General features: G+C 30.8%; 1 protein-coding gene across 10 annotated transcripts in view; it reads right to left on the reverse strand.

Moving 5' to 3' along the window:
* The window catches only part of LOC145276914 (uncharacterized), a 229,912-nt gene that overhangs the window by 128,562 nt on the left and 78,821 nt on the right, over positions 1-22,529 (reverse strand). For all 10 annotated transcript variants that reach the window (XR_013868060.1, XM_080128431.1, XM_080128404.1 and 7 more), the window contains exons 10-15: positions 19,113-19,307; positions 12,430-12,947; positions 12,208-12,327; positions 3,272-3,321; positions 415-530; positions 236-299 (exon numbers count right to left, since the gene is read on the reverse strand). Coding sequence is in view for 9 of the 10 variants with exons in the window: in XM_080128431.1 (XP_079984557.1) it covers positions 236-299; positions 415-530; positions 3,272-3,321; positions 12,208-12,327; positions 12,430-12,947; positions 19,113-19,307 (1,063 nt within the window). In the remaining variant the exon portion in view is untranslated. The remainder of the gene's footprint in view (positions 1-235; positions 300-414; positions 531-3,271; positions 3,322-12,207; positions 12,328-12,429; positions 12,948-19,112; positions 19,308-22,529) is intronic.

Raw genomic sequence — 22,529 nt, forward strand, 5'->3', positions numbered from 1 at the left:
TTGCCCGGTCATAATATATGCTATATATATATATATATATATATATATATATATATATATATAAATAACTTTTTTTTTTTTTATTTTAATTTTTTTAATGTCTTGATTAAACTGTACAAGTACCAAATTACTAATTGACAATTCCAAAACACAATACCTGAAAATCCATTTTAATAATACTTACAATTGATAAAATAACTTTTGACATGAATAAAGATGTTAAGTCCAAACTTACTTGGGAATATGCCTTTGGATTAAATTCTTTAGCATTAGGATTCAAAGTAGAATTTTTCACTTTTCTAGAAAAAAAAAAAAAAATTAATAAATAAATAATTAACAATTAATAAAATATAAAAATAAAAATTAAACAAAATAAATTAAATGAGTCAGAAATTCAAGAGACATCTCACTTACCTAGTAAAATTATCAGACTTGTCAAATTCTTTATTTTTCTCTATTTCCTTCCTTTCTTCGGATTTTTCTTGCCTTTCTGTTTTTTCCGCTCTTTCTTTATCCTTGTCAACAGATAGCTTTTAAAAAAGAGATTTTCACGAGAAATCAGAAAAATATTACGCATAATACTAAAAAAAAAAAAACCAATTAAAATCACAACAGTTAGAAAAACTACAAAACGTAGATACATGAATAGTATCACATAAAATAAAACATTTGAATAAATAGTGCCATAGATAATATGATAAATAGTCTACATGCAGAGAACATAATTCAAAATTATCAATTGTTGAGGGTCCATATATTATTAAAGAAAATATAATTTGAAACTCATGGGTGTTCATTGAGATTGTTTCCTTTTCTTCACCCCCCCCCATGCTAATTTTTTTTTTTTCGTTTTTGCTACTCTCACTATGGTCTGCTGACCACGTTTTTAAACGATGTTACCCCCTCCCTTGTTGCCGATATTCAGTTTGAAAAGTGTCGACTGAAAGACGTCTTGATAGTTTTTTTTTCTATCTTATTTACTCTTATTTACTTCCTTTTGTCTAATTTATATTTTTTAAAGATTGAATTAGAAGTGTATTTTGTTTTCCATACATTGTTAAATTTTCTTCTTTAATAGTTAACTATAACAAAAACAAAACCCTCAACAATTGATAAATATGGCATTGCACCCAGTGTTATTCAAATGTTTAATAAAATTATGTACCCATAAAAATCTTTATAAAATCAATAATATATGATGTCAAAAATAGTATTTTTAAACACTAATTTAGCCTGGGATTAACAAATAGTTTGAGAAAAAAATTATTAATAGATTTTTTTTTTTCTTAGTAAAAATACAAAATTTTTTTTATTAAAAATGATTTTTTGTATATAAAGATCATAGCTTTATATTATTAAAATTTTGTGTTTTTGACTACAATTTTGAAAAAAAAAAAAACAAACTTATTTTATAAAAAAATAAAAATATTATCTTGGCAAATTTTATTTATTAGATTTTGTTGATTGCTTTATATTTAAGTATATTACTATCAGAAGTTAATTAATTCCACAAAAAAATTGGTAAACAATAATCGAGAAAAAAAAAATTCTAAAAAGTGAACATTAAGTTTAACAATTATTTAAATTATCAGGATAAATTTTATAAAAATTCATTTTATCATTTACAGAATTAGAGATGTTACAGTTTAAAATTTTACAGAAACAGAAATGAAAAACACATTTACTTAAAATTATTAGATAAAAAAATATTTATATTTCTTAAAAGATAATTTTTTTAAGAATTAAAGTCATTAAAATAAATTACCAATTTAAAAAAAAAAAAAAAAAAAAAAAATTTAATTGAAACCTAAAATGAAAATGCTGAATAAATAAAAACCAGCTTCTTTTAAAATACAATTCCTCGATGTAAGGTGTAATACTGACAAATTCATCTAATTAGCGTGTAAAAGAAAACGGACACAAATCTCTCACTAAATAAAGTGCTTGTACAGATACAGTTAACAGATTAATTTTTTTTTAAATATGTCATTTTAAGCAAAAACAATATTACGTACGTAATTGTCATGCTGAAAATAGTAATATATATCCAAAAATTACGAAAAATCATTGAATAGAAAGTTATTTATAGTTAAAGTAATTTTCACAGAAAATTGGGTATCCCATTTTTCTTAGACGTTATAAAGTAGATAATAGGAGTCTACATGCAGGGGACATAACTCTGAAACATTTTAGACTACTAGCTCATGGCTGCAATATTTGTTGTCTATAGCGATAGACTTTATCTTACTAAAACATAATAGCAGTTGTTTTACTCAATGAATTTTCTAAATTTTTGGATATATTGTTTTTAGTATTGAGACGATTAATCTGAAACGGAATCGGAAAAAAAAAAAAAAAAAAAAAAAAAAAAAAATCGGTACTTATCGGAGTATTAGAATCGGAAAAAATTTGTGCCTAGTTTCCGATGCCAAAAACGATTCCTTTAATTATTTTTTTTATTTGATTTAAGAAAATTCTCCAACCGTTGGTAGTAATAATAAAATAATATTAATTGGTTTAAACTTCCAGTTAAATTAAAATCTATGAATCACTTCTTTACAATTGTCTTTTTACATTTGAGAAATACATTAAGTTGTAAAAGTTGTATTTTTATGGTAATCAAGACAAAATAATCATTTTATAGTTAATATTTAGAGATTTATACAGAATCGGGAATTGTATCGGAATCAAGAAAAATACTGGAATTATTATTTTCAACGTGACATTTAAGTATATAATGTTGGTTTTGCTTAAAACGAAATATTAAAAAAAAAAAATCAATTTATCGATTATATCTTAACTAACCAGTGCTAATCTTCACAACAATGGCATTTCAAAGATTCCGATTGTCGATACTTCGCTACAATGTTTTACAAGTACAAGAATAAAAAAATTAAAACACGAGGCAACACGAGCAAATGATTTATTTTTTGGTATGGTTGGATGTGGTGTAATCATAGACTTAATTGGTTCATGTTCAACTGATTCATTATAACTCAAAATTCGGATATTTTGAAAACAATATTTTTCTTGTCAGAGGGAGAACATTTTGTGGTCAGTCTTTATAAATATATCTTTAGATGCAGTTCCATGATGCCATATCAATTAATTCTATTTAACCCATAGAATAGAATGTGAATGGATCGCACATTCATTTGTTTCATAGGTGTATATTTTCTAACTCACTTGTAAATGATATATCTAGCGTGACTGAATTTAGAAGGGGAAAAAAGGTCTACTTCATTTTATTAATAAAGTAGATATTACTTACATTCATATTTTCGCTAAACTGTTTGAATGCTTGTATTTCCATCGCTCGTCCTGTTAATAAAGTAAAAAAATAAAATTTTCAATATCAGTTGAATTTTCATAAACAAAACAATTCATGAAAATGATAAAAGTTACCAAAAATAAATAAAAAAATAAATAAATAATGAGGGTGTTTAATCAGATTACTTAACTCAAACAGAATAGTGGAATATTTTTGTTTCATTCTCTTACATTCCTTTACACCCTGTTTTTAGTCGCGTGCAAGCGACTCTATAGTCGGTCCGTCGGTCTGTTCGTAACACTTTTGTGCTTGGCCTTTTTGGTTAAGATCAAAGGTCTGTTGTTAATAGATGCTGTTCTTAGTTTTTTAAGCTTTTATTGGCCTTTTGGCCGAGATTAAAGTGTAGTATCTGTTCTTACTACATCCTGTACTTATTGTGATATAAAGTAGGGGATCACTTTTTTGTATTAATTTAATGTAAAATGATCACCCACTTTACAACCAGTCAGTCTCAAAGCCATTCAAGTCATTCTCCAGATCATTCAAGTTGTTTTTGAAGGATTCCAGTTATTTTTTAAGCATTCAAGTCATTCTTATGGTCATTCAATTCATCCTTAAGTTCATTAAAATCATTCTAAGTCATTTACTTTTTATTTATTTAAGTCATTTCAGCCCATTTTTCGGTCATTTAGTTTATCTTTAAGAATTTCATGTCAATCCTACAGTCACGTATTCATTTATTACACGAGAGCACGCGACTAATGGCTATCGGCCTTGTTTTTAATGATGTTTCTATTTCTTCTAGTGTTTCTATTACAAGAGCTCTGCTTCTTATAAAATCTTGAGGTATTTAATCTAGCGTGCATTTGATGTGAAATGCATCCATTTTGAACAGATTTTCTGTATGTTTCTTCATTTTAACTTCCACTAACAGATTGCCATTCTGAAGTTATTTAACATTTTTGGGAGGATTGGACCTACTTGATATAATTTTTTTCAATCAGAAAAGGGGATAATTTGTCCAGTTTAATTTTATCCAGTGATTCAATAACAAATTTTGGGAAGCCTAAATCGACTTCAGAATCTGAATCGGATAAATACCTTCTGGATTGTTTAAAAGAGGAAGCCATGATCGAGTTTTGATTTTCATTTGTCCTATGCTCTACCACCCACCATGAAGTCCAACTACGGTTGGGAATGAACCAAGGGGTAACCCATTTGCCTTTGCTGAGACAGGGGATACAATACCAATATACTTGTGTCAAGAAAAAATCCGATCCTTTGCCAAATTCTGAGTTTTGTTTTGTTCAATAATCTAACAGGATCATCAGTTCTTTCTTTTAACACGATCCTCAGCCCTCGCCTTCTATCTCATAATATAAAGAGTTGGGAAGTGCTCTACAAGAGCAGATAGGATAATACGGTTGCGAGAAAAATAACTATATATGAGTTAGGGCATGTCGAGACCAGCCGATTGATTGGATCAGGCCCCATCCAACCGACCGCTAGTCCAAGCAAGGGCCAAAGTGATGTGTTGCAAGCCATTGACAACTCTGTTGACGAATCAACAATTACTCAACCACCAGGATTCAGTCCTAATGCCTTATGCGTTTCCATCCATGCCCAATAGATGGCCTCATGGGGAGGGGGGGGGGATATCCCTCTGCAGAGGTACAATCGGTGTATTCTACAGCCTCAGCTGACAGAGTGTGTTATATATTCAAAAGGTTATTTACTTCTTAATATGAAGGAGTGAGTTATGTATGCGTGTCCTATTTGATTACGTGACAGGATTACTTATTTATGTGATTTTCTAGGATTTGATAGTTGTTTTAAGAATAGGCTTAATTTTGAATAATTTGTTGTTTTGGCAGTTGTTCCAGCCTTTTTGTCATTTCTTAGTTAGAAATTTGTCTATTAAAAGGTTTGTAGTCAGTGTATGGAACCTGTATATCACTTATTTGAAGTTTTAAAGAATTTTTGCAACAGAGTGCTTGCTTACAAAAACATCTAAAACCCCAAGAATGCAATATCTTTATCTACAAACATTACAAACTCGGATTTTTTCCCCTTTTCTTTAGAAGCAATTTTTTAACCTATATCTTCTCTCACTCAATCCTTTACACGAAGGGAAAGAACTCGCATCCTCAGTTCATGCATAACACTTGGCATCGCGGCAAATTTCCCAATGATATTTCATACTTCCACAATGTCAAAACCTTCTCAATGGACTGCATATCTCCAGCCGAACACCCTTGCTTCTATTGCACAACCATTATCTGGTAACCTACAGAGCATCTCTGTTTATATCTTGCAATGGTCTCAAATATAAAAACAACACAAACGTGTCAGCCAGAGAAGGTGCATAACAAAATTCATAGTGACTAGGAATCCAACAGAAGAACACAGTTGGTACTTGTACAGTTTAATCAAGACATTAAAAAATGGAAATACTGAAGAAAAAAAAGGTTATATTGCATGTGTCCGTTATGGAACGAAGTTCTCTCAAAAAAAAAAAAAAAAAAAAAAAAAATCACTTAATTTCATCAAGTAGTTTTTTGTTTTTTTTACACCGAAAAAACAATTTGTTATGATACCGAGCAAAAGGTTTGATTTTTAGGAAGAAAAGCTAGTATTAAAGATGGGGAGGGAGTGTCGGCGCTTTAACTGGAGTTATCTCCCCGTGGCGTCTTTTACAAATTCCATAATGGCTGACTTCAACGTGCTCTCATAAGAACGTGTTTTTATGCTGTAAAAAAAAAAAAAAAAAAAAAAAAAAAGCACTACTCTATCAAATTAAATTAAATTTTTTTTTCGGAGATCTTCAATCCAAAACAGATACGTACAATATAACCTTTTTTCAATATTTTCATTTTTTAATGTCTTGATTAAACTGTACAAGTACCCAAAGTTTTGTGTTGTGAAAGAGAATAGTTTCTTTGTAAAAGTTTGATTAATAAGGGATTTGTTTAATTTTTGTATTTTATTAATGATTCAAGTACTGATAATGAGTGTACAAATATCATGAATTTCTTAGAATTTGGGTCAATGATGATATCCAGAGTTAAGTCTATAGCTGTAATTTCTGCATTAAAGACTAAAGAGTTATTAGTAACTTTTTCTACTGAATAGTATTGTCTGAAATAGCATCACACCCCACTTTTGGTCTTTGGAACTATTGGTGTATATATGTATCCAATTTGAGTAAAAATGTTTAGATTTTCTCTAGATTTCGAGGGGTAACTGTTAGCTTTAGTGCAAGTTGTCGAGTTCAGTATGACTTTAGGTTGATCTAAGTGAGACGTCTGAGAAATTTTCCTCGTGGATGCTGGTCTGGTCTATTGAGATGTCTGTAAGTGGTTTTATCATTTCTTTCATGTAAAAGACCTAAGGGTTTGATTGCGTTTTCATTTTGTTTAAATGTGTGTAGTTGGGATTAAAAGCAGAATTTATTTAGATTTGATTAAAGTTTCAGATGATATTGCTTTTCGCGTTTCAGTTTTAGTAGGAGTTCATAGGTTTTGGCTTTCTATAGGAATGGTTTTGAAAGCACTTCAGGTAAATCTTAATCCTGTGTGATGGATAGGCGTTCAGAGTTTTAAGATTATCTGGTCAAACTGTATATAAAACTTCCATAATCCAATTTAGATCTTATGAGGGCTCTACGTAATTTTAGAAGTGGTGTGCCATCTGAATCAAAACTCCGTGTTCACTATAACCTTTAATAATTATAAATTTTGTTTTAAGTGGGGGGTGAAGGAGAGTTATTAAAAATAATTCCCCGAAATTTATGTTCGTCAACTTTTTCAGATTGAGAGTAGGCTCATTGTACATCTTTCTATGATTACAGAAATGGACAAATTAAGTTTTGGTTGTTGAAAATTTAAAGCCATTTTCTGTGGTCCACAGTGTTGGTTTGTTTATGCACAACTAATGCAACTGATGTTCTGAGGTATGAATATATTTTGATCTATGGCAGATTGCAAGGTCATCCCCATAGAAGGAATCATTGAAAAGGAAAAGCTGTAGTAGTTCCCACTAATATGGTCCAGACTTCATTCACCAAATGGCAATGCAGCAGCCCCGGTATTTTGCACCGGCTGATAGGACGGCCTTCTTTACTTAACGGACAATTCAAGATTCAGGTTCCCGACTATTAGGCAGATAACGTCAGCCCAGAAAAAAATGTTTACCTCCAGCACCCTTATTAGCGACATGGCAACAAGAATAGAATGGAAAGAGAATTTAGTAATCTGTAGCTACTGCTCACACAAGATTACGAACCAAGTATACCAGGTTTGTCAGAAACATTGCTTATTCATTGAAGATGAGGACCGAGGGGCAAAACAAAGGAAGTTTTTGGGCTGCCAGAAATGCATTTACAATGCCGTTTCTACTCTCTTTAGGAAGTAAAAAAAGAAAAAACAAAGACAACTAAATATCTGAACACATTATATATAGATTGCTGGATGGCATTTAGGTTTTAGAAGAGAACAAGGAGGGTCTCTGAACATTGGTTGATTTTTTTTTTTTTTCTGCTGAATATCCTATTAAAACATGTTCATCCATTTTGTAAATAGTTTAGCATCGCAAAAAAAAAAAAGTTATGTTTTAACAGAAAAATCCATACAATGTAGCTGTAAATAAAACTTTTTTTTTAAAAGACAAAAATCTTATAACTAGAAATACAAATAAAGTTGCTATACCTCGCAAAGCCATTAGTTATTTTTCAGACTAAGCTGATTAATACAGGTGACTTAAGAATTCTTTCGGCCAACCTCCTTCTGCCACATTGAGTTGCTATAATTCTTAAGAGAGAGGAAGTTGAAGAGGTTGATAACTTCAAATGTCTCGGTACATATTCACAGCCACAGGATAGAGGAAAGATGCAATCTAAATCAGAATCAACAGGGCTCGCTTTGCTTTCTCTTGGTTTCATAATCGCCTTTGGTACCTAAACAAAATCCAGCCAATGACCAAATGATGTATCTACCATCACCTTGTTCACATGATCCTTTTTTATGGATGCAAAACCTGGCCTCAGTAAGTAGCTGACATTCAAAAGCTGGAAATCTTTAATCTTCGGACAGCACAAAAGAAAGAGTGGTGTCAACTGAGGACGTGGCTCATAATGGCCAAAGCTGAGTTAGAAGCTATGACCAGCCCTCGTGTCCTTGGTGTACAATGACGGAATCATGAATGGCTAAAGAACGCTGGGAAATTTGGCGATTAAGGGGTCAAAGTTCAACGATTTGACCTTTGAGAACTCTACCAAACTCCTCCGACAATTTTGGGTCTAAACACTTGAAATTTTAGATATAGGTTCCTTGGACATGGATCTAACTTAACTTGGTTTGAGCCTCAAACAATAAATGTTAAGGGGTCATAATAGGGGTCAAAGTTTTAAAAAATTGACTGCTTTTTTTTTTTTTTTTTTTTTTGCTCAACATACACCCGGGCAATGCCAGGCTGAAATGCTAGTGTTTCTATAAATGCTGTTTCACAACCTTCACTTTGTGAAAGGTTAACTATTTTAATGTTTATGATGAAAAGCAAACCGAAATTTAAAATGATTCAATAAATCGACATAATTTAATCAAACTTATATGCATATATCTTTACTTAACGGACAATTTTTTTATTGCTTTTGTTCCCCTCCTCACTGTTAGATCAACGGATTTTCCCATAGCATACAACACATCTCTTCAGGCGATAAAACAAAAGCATTATACTGTCAATTTTCTAAACATATAACGAATTGGATAAAATAGTATTATTTTTATCAATATACTTTCAATAAAAATATTATTAAAACAATTATACAGATGCACATGTTTTATTACAAACACTGGGATGTTTTGTAACTCGTTATAGTTTTCTTAATTTCGGAGAGGATATTGATTATCATCATCATCAAAATGTTTTTAATTTGTTCTCTGTAAGTAGAAATATCACTGGATCATGTTATTATCGAAAAATGGTTAGATATTTTTCACGCTGTAATGTGAATAATATGTATTTAAGCTAATTTTATAACATGCTGAATTTCAGGGGGACTGTTTCTTGATTCTATTTATCATTCTGAAAATATACGATTGATGGTTATGGAACTAATCATCCCCTTTTGTTTCAACCCAGCATCGACTTCAAACAAATCTCTTCATACAACACTTACCATCAACCCCACTACAAACAAGGTTTTCCACTGTCTTACCATGCCTTTGAGGGACATTTTCGTTCATTTTATCTATTTTACATTTATCAATAATGATGATATACCTTAATATAAATCTCAATCATCAGTTTGTGTGAATGTATGCATGTCTGCCAAAAACGATGCGATGGATCCTGACGCGACTGGTATCATTTTGAAGCTCGATGTCTCAGACGACAAATATCGAAAAATTGGCCAAAAACATTCATTCCTTTACCCTCAACCGGGCAGTTTTCTACAAGGAGGGGTCGGCTTTTTTGCATCAACATTTTCGCAAAACCATCATCTTGGTTGAATTGACGATGCTTAATTTCAACGCTCGGAACTTTCGGTCATGTGATGGAGACATCGGCTAAGAGGTCACATTTTTTTTTTTTTTTTTAACCTTTTCCTCTTTGCCTTACAGGTTTGAGCCTGTCTGCCTACTACCACTTTTTTTTTTTAAATTTTTAAACACCTCTCTCCACCCAAACTGCCTACTGTTGTTTTGACCCCTCTAACCAGCACTACCACAGTACATAAAAAAAAAACATCTTAACAATCCTTATCTTTGAGCGACTCATAGCTTTGCTAAATAGTGACAGATTAATAAAAAAGAATTAAATATTACCAGTGATTAATTTATATTTTTATTAATTAAGTCTATTTTAATAATAAAAAATAGATTTCCTTAAAATATACAGAGTAAGTCTATGTAAAAATCTGGTGAATGAAAAACAATATTTGAATGAAAATTTACAACAAACTCTTTTCTAATGTAATTAAGTCGACATTTACTCGCCTTCTCACAAGGTTAAACTTTAGACACAAGATAAGTTTTTCATGTAAGAAACAGGGACACTACATTAGGAAAAAAATATAAATTGCCTTAGCCTAGAAGGATTTCTTTTCAGGGATCAGGAACAGAACTTTGAATTTTAAAAATGAAAAACAATAACTTTAAAAACATAAAAAATTAAAATAGAGCTTACTAAAATTTTTTTTTTTTAATTAAGTCTATTTTTATTTAAAAAGAAATATAAAAATACCACTCGTATATAAACAGAAAACCGAATATCACTTGAAAAGCTCTGTGAATGAAAACAATTAAAGTTTCTTTATTTACTTACGTCTCCATGAGAGTACAGTTAGAAAAAAAACAAAAAAACTTGCAAGTTATTATTAGGCATGCATGTTTAAAATAATTGCAGTTATTTTAATTTAAAAATATATATTTATTCTGTATTATAAAAAAAAACAAAAAAAAAAAAAAAAAAAAAAAACGGTACTTGTACAGTTTAGTCAAGACATTAAAAATGAAAATATCGAAAAAAGTTTAAATTGTATGTATCCGTTATGGAACCAAGTTCTCCGAAAAAAAATTTCACTTAATTTCATCAAGTAGATTTTTTTTTTTTTTTTTTACAGCAAAAAAAAAAACAATTTGTTATGATACCGAACAAAATGTTCGATTTTTAGGAAGAAAAGGTAATATTAAAGATGGGGAGAGTGTCAGCACTTTAACTGGAGTTATCTCCCTTTGGTATTTCTAAAATTCAAACACAGTTTTTATTTAATCCAAGATGGCTGCCTTCAACGCGCTCTCATAAAAACGTGTTTTTCCGCTGTAAAAAAAAAAAAAAAAAAAAACTACTTGATGAAATTAAGTGAAATTTTTTTTTCGGAGAACTTCATTTCATAACAGATACATACAATTTAAACTTTTTTCGATATTTTCATTTTTTAATGTCTTGACTAAACTGTACAAGTACTAAAAAACTATATAAACAATATTAAAGGGAGATAATTACAGTCCATGGAAATAATTATCTTGATATAAATTTGACCAGATTCTTAAACTAGATTTGTATTGAAGGTTAAATATTTCATAGTATCTTGTTTTTACTAACTACTAGCCTGGGTGCCCGGCATTGCCTGGGTGTTTGGAGGTGTGAGTATAATACAAAAAAAAAAAAAAGTGGTAGTAGGCAGACAGGCCCAAACCTGTACCGCGAAGGAGGAAAAAACATAAAAAGAAGACGTGACGTCTTTGCTGTTGTGCCGGTCGCCAAACTGGAAGTGATGTAGATTTAAATCGAAAAGAGGGGATGATTTTTGAAAATATCGGTGAAAAAAGTGACCCCTCCCTGTAGAAAACCGCCTAGTTGAGGGTGAAAGAAGTAATGTTTTTAACCAATTTTTCAATATTTGTCGTCCGCAGGGTTGATCTCGTGAAAATCCTTCGCCTCTGTCAAAAGTTTTTGCGAAACATACATACATTTAAACAGACAGGTGAGATTTATATTATAGATTACTCGATTTATAGAAGAACAGTATTAATACTGCACATAAAAATACAATCTTACATATAATTACTGAATTTATTTGCTTTACTGCCTGGCCTCAATTTTATCTGCTGACATTATTCAGTAATACTTATCTTAAGAGAATATTAAATTATTTTACAATTTAAATTCATTTCCCCAAATAACGACAAAATTTTCAAGAAAAATATTTTGTGATTTTTTGGGTTTTTTTTTTTCTTTTCTTTTTTAATAGTAATTTGCATCCCTCATCGTTAGTATTCCAAAACTGACCTACCCTAATAGACAGATCTGGATAGATTGCCTTGACTCATGATACAGCGAATTTATTTGGGAGTTGTCTCAACCAACTCCTTGTAAGTACAAGTGTAAATAAGATATGAGACAAAGCAGGAAAAAGTGAACAAAACTATGCTTACCTTCTTTAGCGCTTGAATTTCTCCGACAGTCATCAAGAAGAGAAGGGTGTTTGCTCTCGGCAGGCACAGCAGGTGAACAGTCCGGTGAAGGGTCAGGTGAACAGTCTTCTTTTTCAGACGCTATATGATATTAAAAGCAAAAATTAGAAGAAAGACATCTTTCGAGTTTTTATATATCGACATAATTAGAATTTATTCGTTCAAGTAAAATATAGGACTTACTTCCATTTATTTTAATATTTTCCAAAGGTGAAAAGATACCAGGAGATTCATGAGGTTTAGAGGCTTGTTGTTGCAAGGGCAAAGATTGTGGCTGAGGTGGTGGTTGCTCTCGCGGTTGAGCCTGCTGGGAATAATTACTATGGCCTGATTGAACAATCTGAGGCTGAGATAAAGTTATCTGCTGTGATGCAGCAGAGGTTGACTGAGATTGCTGAGTTGTACCTGTTCCTGAAGGTGGCATTGGGGTAATTGATAGCGTTGCTGGAGGTGGTGGTAGAGACATCACTTGAGGTGGTTGTGGCTGCTGTTGTGACAGTGTTGATGGTACACATGTTGGAGATGTAGGTATACTGATGCATGGCTTACTCTGAGTTATATTGCACAGAATCTCCCTGCTGTTATTGTTATTATTACCGTTATTATTATTAACTAGATTGTTATTCAAATTACTAGGTGAATGACTACCACCTCTAAGATTGACACCACTACTTCGAGTAGGAATTTTGCGTCCAGTGTTTCTGAAAAAGACAGAAATCCATATTAAAAAGAAAAAAATGATAAAAGAAGGTCCACAAAAGAAACATGCATAAATAATATATTATAAAACATACAAAAAAGTCTATTCAAAACATGCATAATTAAGGGGAGATTATCTAAAAATAACTTTAAAATATCTCCCCTTTCATATATTTTTTTTTTTAAGAGAAAAACAAGACCTCCTTTCTTTTTATAAAACATAAAAAATACTATTCAAAACTTTTAGTTATAAAGATTAAAATAGTTCAATTCTATGTTAGCCATTGCATGTAACCTAGTTTTCCACTAGAAAAGAACATTTTTTTTTTTTCTTAAAAACATAAGATTTTGCAATTTGAAATTCATATAATAAAAAACATGATAAAAGAAGGTCCACAAAAAGAAATATAAATAATATATTATAAAACATACAAAAAAAATCTATTCAAAACTTTTAGTTATAAAGATTAAAATAGTTCAATTTTATGTTATTCATTGCATGCAACCTAGTTTTCCTCTAGAAAAAAAAAAAAAAAAAGTTTGCGAAGCAGCTCATTCTTCAGACTGAGTTAAACATGATTATCTACTTATTCTCAAGACATCGTTTCTAGGTTATTCATCTAAATATACATTGCCATCATATTTGTACTTTTTTAGTTTGACATCCCAGATTCAAGATTGTTAATGAAGGGTTGATTTTTTTTTTTTTTTTTTTTTTTTTAGATATTGTACTTTTAATTTTTTCTGTTGATACAGGATACATTTTAGCACCCCTCCATCACCACTGTTATTTTAGCTAAATATCAATAACTTAAAAATATCTCCCCTTTCATATATTTTTTAAAAGAGAAAAACAAGACCCCCTCCCTCCACACCAAAATCTACATATGTCAAGGGTGTGAGTGCCATATAGAAACGTTGATTTAACTTAAATAAAATATGCCTCAAACATTTCTATATGGAACCCACACCCTTGGCGTCATTTTCGCATTGCCTACGCACCGTTCCAATATTTCAAAATACAACCACTGAGATACAACGTGCGGCTCTTTACAAACACACTTTTCTTTCTCCAACTTTACAACATGGCAAGAAAAAACAAAAAAAAGAAAACATACTGAGGATGGAGTATAGCTCCGAAAAATGTTTATGTTATAAATTTCAAACAAGCAAAATATTTGTTTATTTTTTTCCTAATATTACGTTGTGATTTGGCTTTCAAGCGCACTTGATGTGTATTTTATTATATATATATATATATATATATATATATATATATATATATATATATATAGTGTGATACAACGAAACAGGACTATGTCGATGACTACAAATATATTTTAAGCCCCCCTCTTTGAGTAGAGCACTGTCGTAAATAATCTCACCTGCTACTTAATTGGCTGAAAAATGCGAAGCTTGTTGTTTGTTTGTTTACAAACAGGCGGTTTGAGCACTGTAAGAGTGGTGGCGGATGTCTATTTAAATAAACATTCCGACGAGTTATTTGCGGGCGTCCCTTCTGTGGTCGAGTGGGAGAACTGCCGACTGTCAACACGACAGTTCTAGGTTCAATCCTTGGCTTGAGAGAGATGCTAGTCTAGCGGCACTGATGAGTTGTGATACAACGAAACAGGACTGTATGTCGATAACTACAAATATATATATATATACATACACACACACACACGTCTAAAGTACACAACTTTTTTTAAAATATTCTTTCTAAGTATTCTCTGATCATATTGAGAAAAAAAAAATTTTTCCGTGGCAACACGGAGCTAGGAATAAAAATTTACTCCAAAATGAAGAAAAATTAATAGTGTATGCGAGTACTTTTTTGTCACTTGCCAAATTGTTTATGAATATAGTATATATTTATGGGTACTATCTATTCTAGTATTGGGATTCTATTTTAATTAGGAGTCACATAGATGCCAGAAGACAAATTTTTGAATAAAGAAATGTCAGAAAATTATGACCACACATGAAAGCTGTAAAATATTTAATTTACAGGAGGGCAAAGTCGCTTACCAATGACATATTTCCAAACAAGATCTTTTATTTTTATTAGAAAAAAAAAAAAAACCCAAAAAAAAAACTTAACTTTGTTTATATTATTATCTTTTTGTTCATTTTCAAGATTTCAATGCCCCCCCCCAAAAAAAACAGGATGTTAGGTATGCCAAACTAGCAAAAATAGATAAATGGCTTTTTATGAAATTTAACATTCAATATCTATTTTACTGGCTATATTTATGAAATTGGTATGTAGATAAAATTCAATCTTTCCTATTTCTAATGATATAATTTTTCTTTTGTACAATGATTATTTTTTTATGTAGGTTGATTTAAATTATATAATGATTTTAATGACAAATGCGATTAGTTCCAACTTTTTTCAACAACAAATTTTTACTACTGCTTTTAACGTCTGTGCCATCAACTATTTCATTTTGAAAAAATTCTTCAATTTGGCAGGCAAAGTATAAAATTTTACATTGAAATATTTAAAAAAAAAAAAAAAAAAAAAATCAATGTTGAAAACTCGATTTTAAAAATTATGTTTTCTCGCCAGCAAGGTATGAAAGCAACATTTCACCAATAATAATCAATAGGATTTATATCGATCTTATTTAACACTATGAACGGCTACCCAATAAAACAGAAGTTTACATTTTTTCCATTTTCGAGTAACTTTTTAAGACAACTAATGTGTATTTATAGCCTCCTCCACTTTGCATGTAAGCCTTTTCCCCTAAGTCAGTAGCATTATAAAGCATTTATTTTGACCATTGTTTTTCTTTTTTTTTTTTTTCCCCCAGAATTGTTTCTCTCTATCTGTTCACTCATTTTCTGAATAAATATTTATAATTTCCTGATAACTTTCCATGCTTAGAAGAATTTTGTATATTGATTAGCTTTAAAAAAAAATTTAAAAAATCAATTGCGAATACTAGATAGCAGTTGTATGTTTGAAGAAATTGATAAAAAATTGTCACAAATGAAGAAAAAGTGCTTTTACAATGCACCATGTGTCTCAAATTAATCACAACAATGAAAAAACACCAGGAAGTACACTTTGCACCCAACCTATTTTCCAGACACCCCTCCCCTCAACTCTGCGACCTCAATATAATGCTCCAGGGAAAGAGATTTGGCTCCCATGAAGAAATGGCATTAGAAAATGAAGCATATTTTGAGATCAAAGACAAATTGTTCAACAAATTGTTAGAGAAACATTGGAATCAGTATCACTCTCAAAGGGGACTAAGTTGATATGCAATTAAAAAAAAGAGAAAAAAACGTATTATGTGAATATAACATTCTGCCTTTTTAACTTTTAAAGATTTTTAAACATCTTCACAAAAATTAAGTTTACGTAAAATAAAATACAAAATATAATTTGAATGCAAATTTCAAGATTATCAGTTCATTAAATGTGTATGAGGATCCTCAGCTATATCACACTCACCTCTTTAAAAATGTGATTATACTATTTTTTTTCACATATAAGTTTAATGTAAAACGATCACTCACTTTCCATTCAGATAGCATATGAATGACATCTAATATTCTAGTTAAATCTAAGAAGATTGGGGGGGGGGGTACCTGAACTTAGGGTTATTGATAGTCTTAAAGGGAGAGATTTTGGGAGCGTGAGGGACTATTGCCACATGGGCTTAGGGCTTGTGAAGTTTTTAATCACCCCCTAAAAGAACACACACACACATTATCGTCATTAATTAAGAAAAAAAAATCATATACTCTTAATCGACTAAAAATGGATAATAAATTTATGTTAAATTTATATGCAAAACTAAATTCTAAAATATTTGGGTTTTTTTTTAACATGTAATTGCCTAAGTAAAGAAGAATCTAATTTTGGGAGAAGTGGTATTTGGCTGAAGGTACTCATCAACAATTCTTTAAATATAACGTTTTCAAATTTCTTTAAAGTCATCTGGTACACTTAAAAAAAATATGTAAACTATACAATGTATCATTAATGTTGCTTAGCATTAAAAAAAAAAAATAAATAAATAAATAAAAAAAAAAAAAAAAAAAAAATTGATTTCCCCAAAAGCATATTATTAAAAGCTAAAGATTTCTAATTCATGCGTAACTGCTAAAGAAAGCAATACAAAACTAAAAAAAAATAAAAAATAATAATAAAGATAGTTTTTCAGGATTAGATATATTTTTTGAAAACTTAGCTTCAGGTTTCAAAAACTTGGCTTCAAACATTTATGGTCTAGCAACCCTGCGGTTTAGCCATGATTGTCGAACAAAGCCAAATAATCCCCAATTCAAAGTCCGAAGTAAATGGTATCCCTTCAGATTTAGTTCCTTATATAAAGCTTCAACTGTGATATAACTAAATAAATAAAAATATAACTTTAACAGAGTTCATTTATTCAACTACATACTAAATATGAAATTCAATTTTGCAGCTTTCGATTTTCGTTCTTAAGCACCAATTTTAAGGTGAAAGTACAGAAGAGTTATTTGTTTTCTGTGGAAATAAAATTATCCACATGGAAAAAATTTTATTGAATTAATGCTGCCTCAGTTTAGAAATATTGCTCCCGGACAAGAAAAAAAAAAAGGTGATACTGTTTAAACCCGCTCTATTTGGGGTCCAGTGTACTGCTAAAATAAAGTTAACTCATGTTTGGGTTACTACCTGTTCTATCCAGGATATTGAGCACTTATAAAATTAAGGAAGCTTCTCAAGAACTATGAGTTTCAATTCTAGCTGATGGGACACAAGTCATTTTTTTTTTCTTTTTTTATTACTTTTGAAATCAGTATTATATATTAGGTACAATATAATACTCGATAGAGAATTGGCTCTATAATATTAAATATGAAACCTACATGAATTAAAATATATTTAAGTGTATTTTACAACCAGGCAAGACCGGACACCCTTCATCATTAAAAAAAAAAAAAAAAGACCTACTAATCTTAACCAGAAAAGTAAGAATGTAAAACACTTATAATAAAATTTACAAATAAACAGTTTTTTTAATAGATAATGTGAAATTCCGACATATTTCTTAAGACATTTCATTATTGCATTATCTTCCATGTTTTCTAGACCATGATAGATGATTTGACATCCGCGACAAAACAGCTTCCAACAGATATTTTAACTGAAGAAATTTATCACATTCATAGATGAATTATTATTATTATTAGTAGTAGTAGTTTGGGATAAGAAATAAATATTACACATTTATTGAATTAAGAATTGTTCACATTGTTGCACTTATTTTCATATAAAGTTAATAAAAAAATATTATAATATTACATTATTTTTTATTATTTATTCCCAATATATCGATAAACAGATAATTAGATAAACAAATAAACAGATAATTTACTGCTTCTGCTCGGCCACTCCATAACAGTAGTAGTAGTTTGGTGTAAAAATATGATTATTTACTTTTAGTAGTAGTTTGGTGTAAAAATATGATTATTTACTTTTAGTAGTAGTTTGGTGTAAAAATATGATTATTTACTTTTTTCTGTAAAAATATGATTATTTACTTTTTTCTGTAAAAATATGATTATTTACTTTTTTCTGTAAAAATATGATTATTTACTTTTTTCTGTAAAAATATTATTTACTTTTTCTGTAAAAATATTATTTACTTTTTTCTGTAAAAATATTATTTACTTTTTTCTGTAAAAATATGATTATTTACTTTTTTCTGTAAAAATATTATTTACTTTTTTCTGTAAAAATATGATTATTTACTTTTTTCTGTAAAAATATGATTATTTACTTTTTTCTGTAAAAATATGATTATTTACTTTTAAGAATGTTTCACATAAACAGTTAACAATTACAAGAAATAAAAATATTACACATTTATTAAATAAAAATGAGAATTGTCCACATTGTTCAACTTATTTTCATATAAAATAATAATAAAAAATAATATTATATATTATAATACATATCTGTTGGAAGATGTTTCGTCGGAGACACCGAATCATCTATCACCGTCTAGAAAACAGGGGAGGTAATGCAACAATGAAATATCTCGAGGAATATGCCTGAATGCCGATAATGTTTCTGCTAAAATATACACTTTTTCCAATTTTTCATTCATAGAAGCGCTCAAGTATTTCATACCTACGATGATATATAACCTTACCTTCCTGTTCCTACATTATTATTAGTTAAATCGGGTTTTATCACAGCAGCAAACTTTTCCTCATCTTCACCCTCTCCATTCTCTAATGATATACGATGCCTGTAACTATCACTTCTTTCTATTTCATCAGCTAACTTTGCAGCAGCTTCTTCCCGTTCCTTATATTCCTTTGTGTCTCTTTTTTCCAATGGGGTTCTGAAAATTGGAACAGAAACATAAAACAAGATTAGTTTCATACATTGATATACACAATCATATCTTAAGTATTTTTTTTTTAAACAGATATAAATATGAAGTGATAAATACTTGTAGAGTTCCTAGTTACTTGCCTCCCCACGAGGGCAGAGTTAGACACCAAGGTTGGTTTTTAATGTGGGGGGAAGGAACAAAAATAAAAATTGTCTCAGCCGTGAATGATTTCTCCTCCACTAACTAAGAACAAAAAATTGAAGTGTAGTATCAGAACAGATACTACACTTTGAGTTAAATATTTTTCTATTTACTCTGAAAAGTTTACAACAAAACAGTAAAAACAAAAAATTAGGCAAAAGGCCACTCAAAAATTGGGGAGGGGATATCTATGGTCATCCTCATCATATTTGTTAGTCTATGCTTGATCCTTGCTGAGGTTCTCATTCACCACAATACCTCGAGAACACCAGGGGTCATTCTATCTAAGATTCCCAAATTATATTGTGTGTGTGTGCATATATTTTTTTTTTTAAATAAACAATAAAATAAATTTGTGAACATGAAATTTTATAAAAAGTCGTTTGTTTAATTTTATTTCATTGGTTTGAAATGGGGAGGGGGGGGGGCAAAAAATATAAGAAATGTTAGTGAAACCCACTCAACCCTCTTTAGGTGGTAGAATGCTCATTGTTTTCCGGCTTGGTGTTTGCCGAAAGCAAGCAAGTCATTCTCTATATGGGGCTGAAACTCTAGGCAGGATCAAAGAAACTGGGGTTGGGTGGGGGTTGATCTTGGCCCGAAGGTAATGTTTTTGCCTCACATTGTGAATTAAGAATTTCCTTGTTGTAGTGTGCAAAGCCCCAATGGATCAAGAAACAAGGAACGTAACTCAAATGATATTATATTACAACAGAATAAATGTCTATAGATGTTGGTCACACAAATACAGCAATAGCTGTCAGGTTTGTTTTTGTTTTAAACAAATTTGTCACAGTTCTTGATTTTTTTTTTTCTAATCAAGTCAATTCATTCAGGTTATCGAAGCACACACACACACACACACACACACACACACACACACACACACACACACATCATCCATGAGAGACAAATCTTCGTCAACTGATATCCTTGACCAAAGTTAAGTCTACATACACTAGCATAATTTTGTCAAATTAAATTTTACTGTTCTTTAAGTTGCTATTACGTCTGAAGATGATGGAAAGGAGAGAAAAAATAAGAGATTGAGAGAGAGATTGTAAGAATGAAAATAAAACAAAAAGATTCGGTAAAAGAGAAACATTACAAGGAGAGAGAGAGAAAGAGAAAGAGAGAGAGAAAGAGAAAAAGAGAAAGAGAGAGAAAAAGAGAGAGAGAAAAAGAGAGAGAGAGAAAGAGAGAGAGAAAAAGAGAGAGAGAAAAAGAGAGAGAGAAAAAGAGAGAGAGAAAAAGAGAGAAAGAAAAAAGAGAAAGAAAAAAGAGAAAGAAAAAAGAGAAAGAAAAAAGAGAAAGAAAAAAGAGAAAGAAAAAAGAGAAAGAAAAAAGAGAAAGAAAAAAGAGAAAGAAAAAAGAGAAAGAAAAAAGAGAAAGAAAAAGAGAGAGAGAAAGAGAAAGAAAAAGAGAGAAAGAGAGAGAGAAAGAGAAAAAGAGAGAGAGAAAGAGAAAAAGAGAGAGAGAGAAAGAGAAAAAGAGAGAGAGAAAGAGAAAAAGAGAGAGAGAAAGAGAAAAAGAGAGAGAGAAAGAGAAAAAGAGAGAGAGAAAGAGAAAAAGAGAGAGAGAAAGAGAGAGAGAGAAAAAGAGAGAGAGAAAGAGAGAGAGAGAAAGAGAGAGAGAGAAAGAGAGAGAGAGAGAGAGAGAGAGAGAGAGAGAGAGAGAGAGAAAGAGAGAGAGAGAGAAAGAGAGAGAGAGAGAAAGAGAGAGAAGAGAGAGAGAGAAAGAGAGAGAGAGAAAGAGAGAAAGAAAGAGAGAGAGAAAGAGAGAAAGAAAGAGAGAGAGAGAAAGAGAGAAAGAAAGAGAGAGAGAGAAAGAGAGAAAGAAAGAGAGAGAGAGAAAGAGAGAAAGAAAGAGAGAGAGAAAGAAAGAGAGAGAGAAAAAGAGAAAGAGAGAGAGAGAAAAAGAGAAAGAGAGAAAAGGAGAAAGAGAGAAAGAGAGAAAAAGAGAGAGAGAGAGAGAGAGAGAAATAGACAGAGATTGTGAGAAAGAGAAAAAAAAAAAAACAGATTGCAAATGAAAAGCAAAAAACGAAAAGATTGCAATAGAAAAAAACCCAAAGAGACTGAGATTATTCTTTCTTTGACTTTGGTGCTGTTCTAGATTTTCCTTCAAAAACTGATCAGTCTGTTGATTCTGTAATTATTACTCTTAACATGATTGCCAGAATTCAAACTGATCTTAACTGGTCTAAGACTTCTGGTCCTGATTTGATTCCTGTTATTGTTTTCAAACATCATGCTCCTTAACTTCCTTCTACCCTTTCAAAATTATTCAATATCTGTTCATCTCGTCCCTGTTTCCTTTCTCATTGGAAGGAGTCCTCTGTTGTCCCCATCTTTAAAAATGCTGGTGATTGGTCTGATCCTGTTAGTTTTCTCTCTCTTATTAGCAAAGATTTTGAGAGGTTAGTAAACGGCAAGCTTGTTGAGTTTCTGGAAAATCTGGGCCTTTTTAGTGATGTTCAGTATGGTTTTTGTGGTTTTCATTCAACAGCCAATCTCTTGTATGAATGAATCTGGCAGTCTATGGCTAATTCAGGAGTGGGTAGGGTGAGAGTGTGATATATATATATATATATATATATAGTAATGTGTAAGGAACTATAGTGATAAGTAGTAAGACTTATCTAAGAACAATAGGTTGTCTAAAAGGATCTGTGGTGTAACATATAAAGTAAAATTCAGTTTTAAGTGATGCTCTTCAGAAGGCTTTCTTTTTTCTTTTTTTTTACAAGGTAGTCACCACTTATCAAGGCCCGGAAGCCGTTCGGGGATAAGGGTTATTGCGTGTACAGTAATCAATGGGATAGTATCGTTGTAATCGTAAGGATTGGAGATTTGATAAAGTGTCATTACTTAAGGGGGCGGTTCATCAGGAATTTGTTTAGATCGGACTTGAAGACATCCAGGTTGTAGTCAGGTGGGAAACAGGCAAATGGAAGAGAGTTCCACAGGCATGCACTTCTGAGAAAGAAGCTTTGTTAATGAAATCTACATTTTGGTTTTGGCACAG

This window comes from Euprymna scolopes, chromosome 1, assembly GCF_053919585.1.
Source record: "Euprymna scolopes isolate OS-2025 chromosome 1, ASM5391958v1, whole genome shotgun sequence".
Taxonomy (NCBI): Eukaryota; Metazoa; Mollusca; class Cephalopoda; order Sepiida; family Sepiolidae; genus Euprymna; species Euprymna scolopes.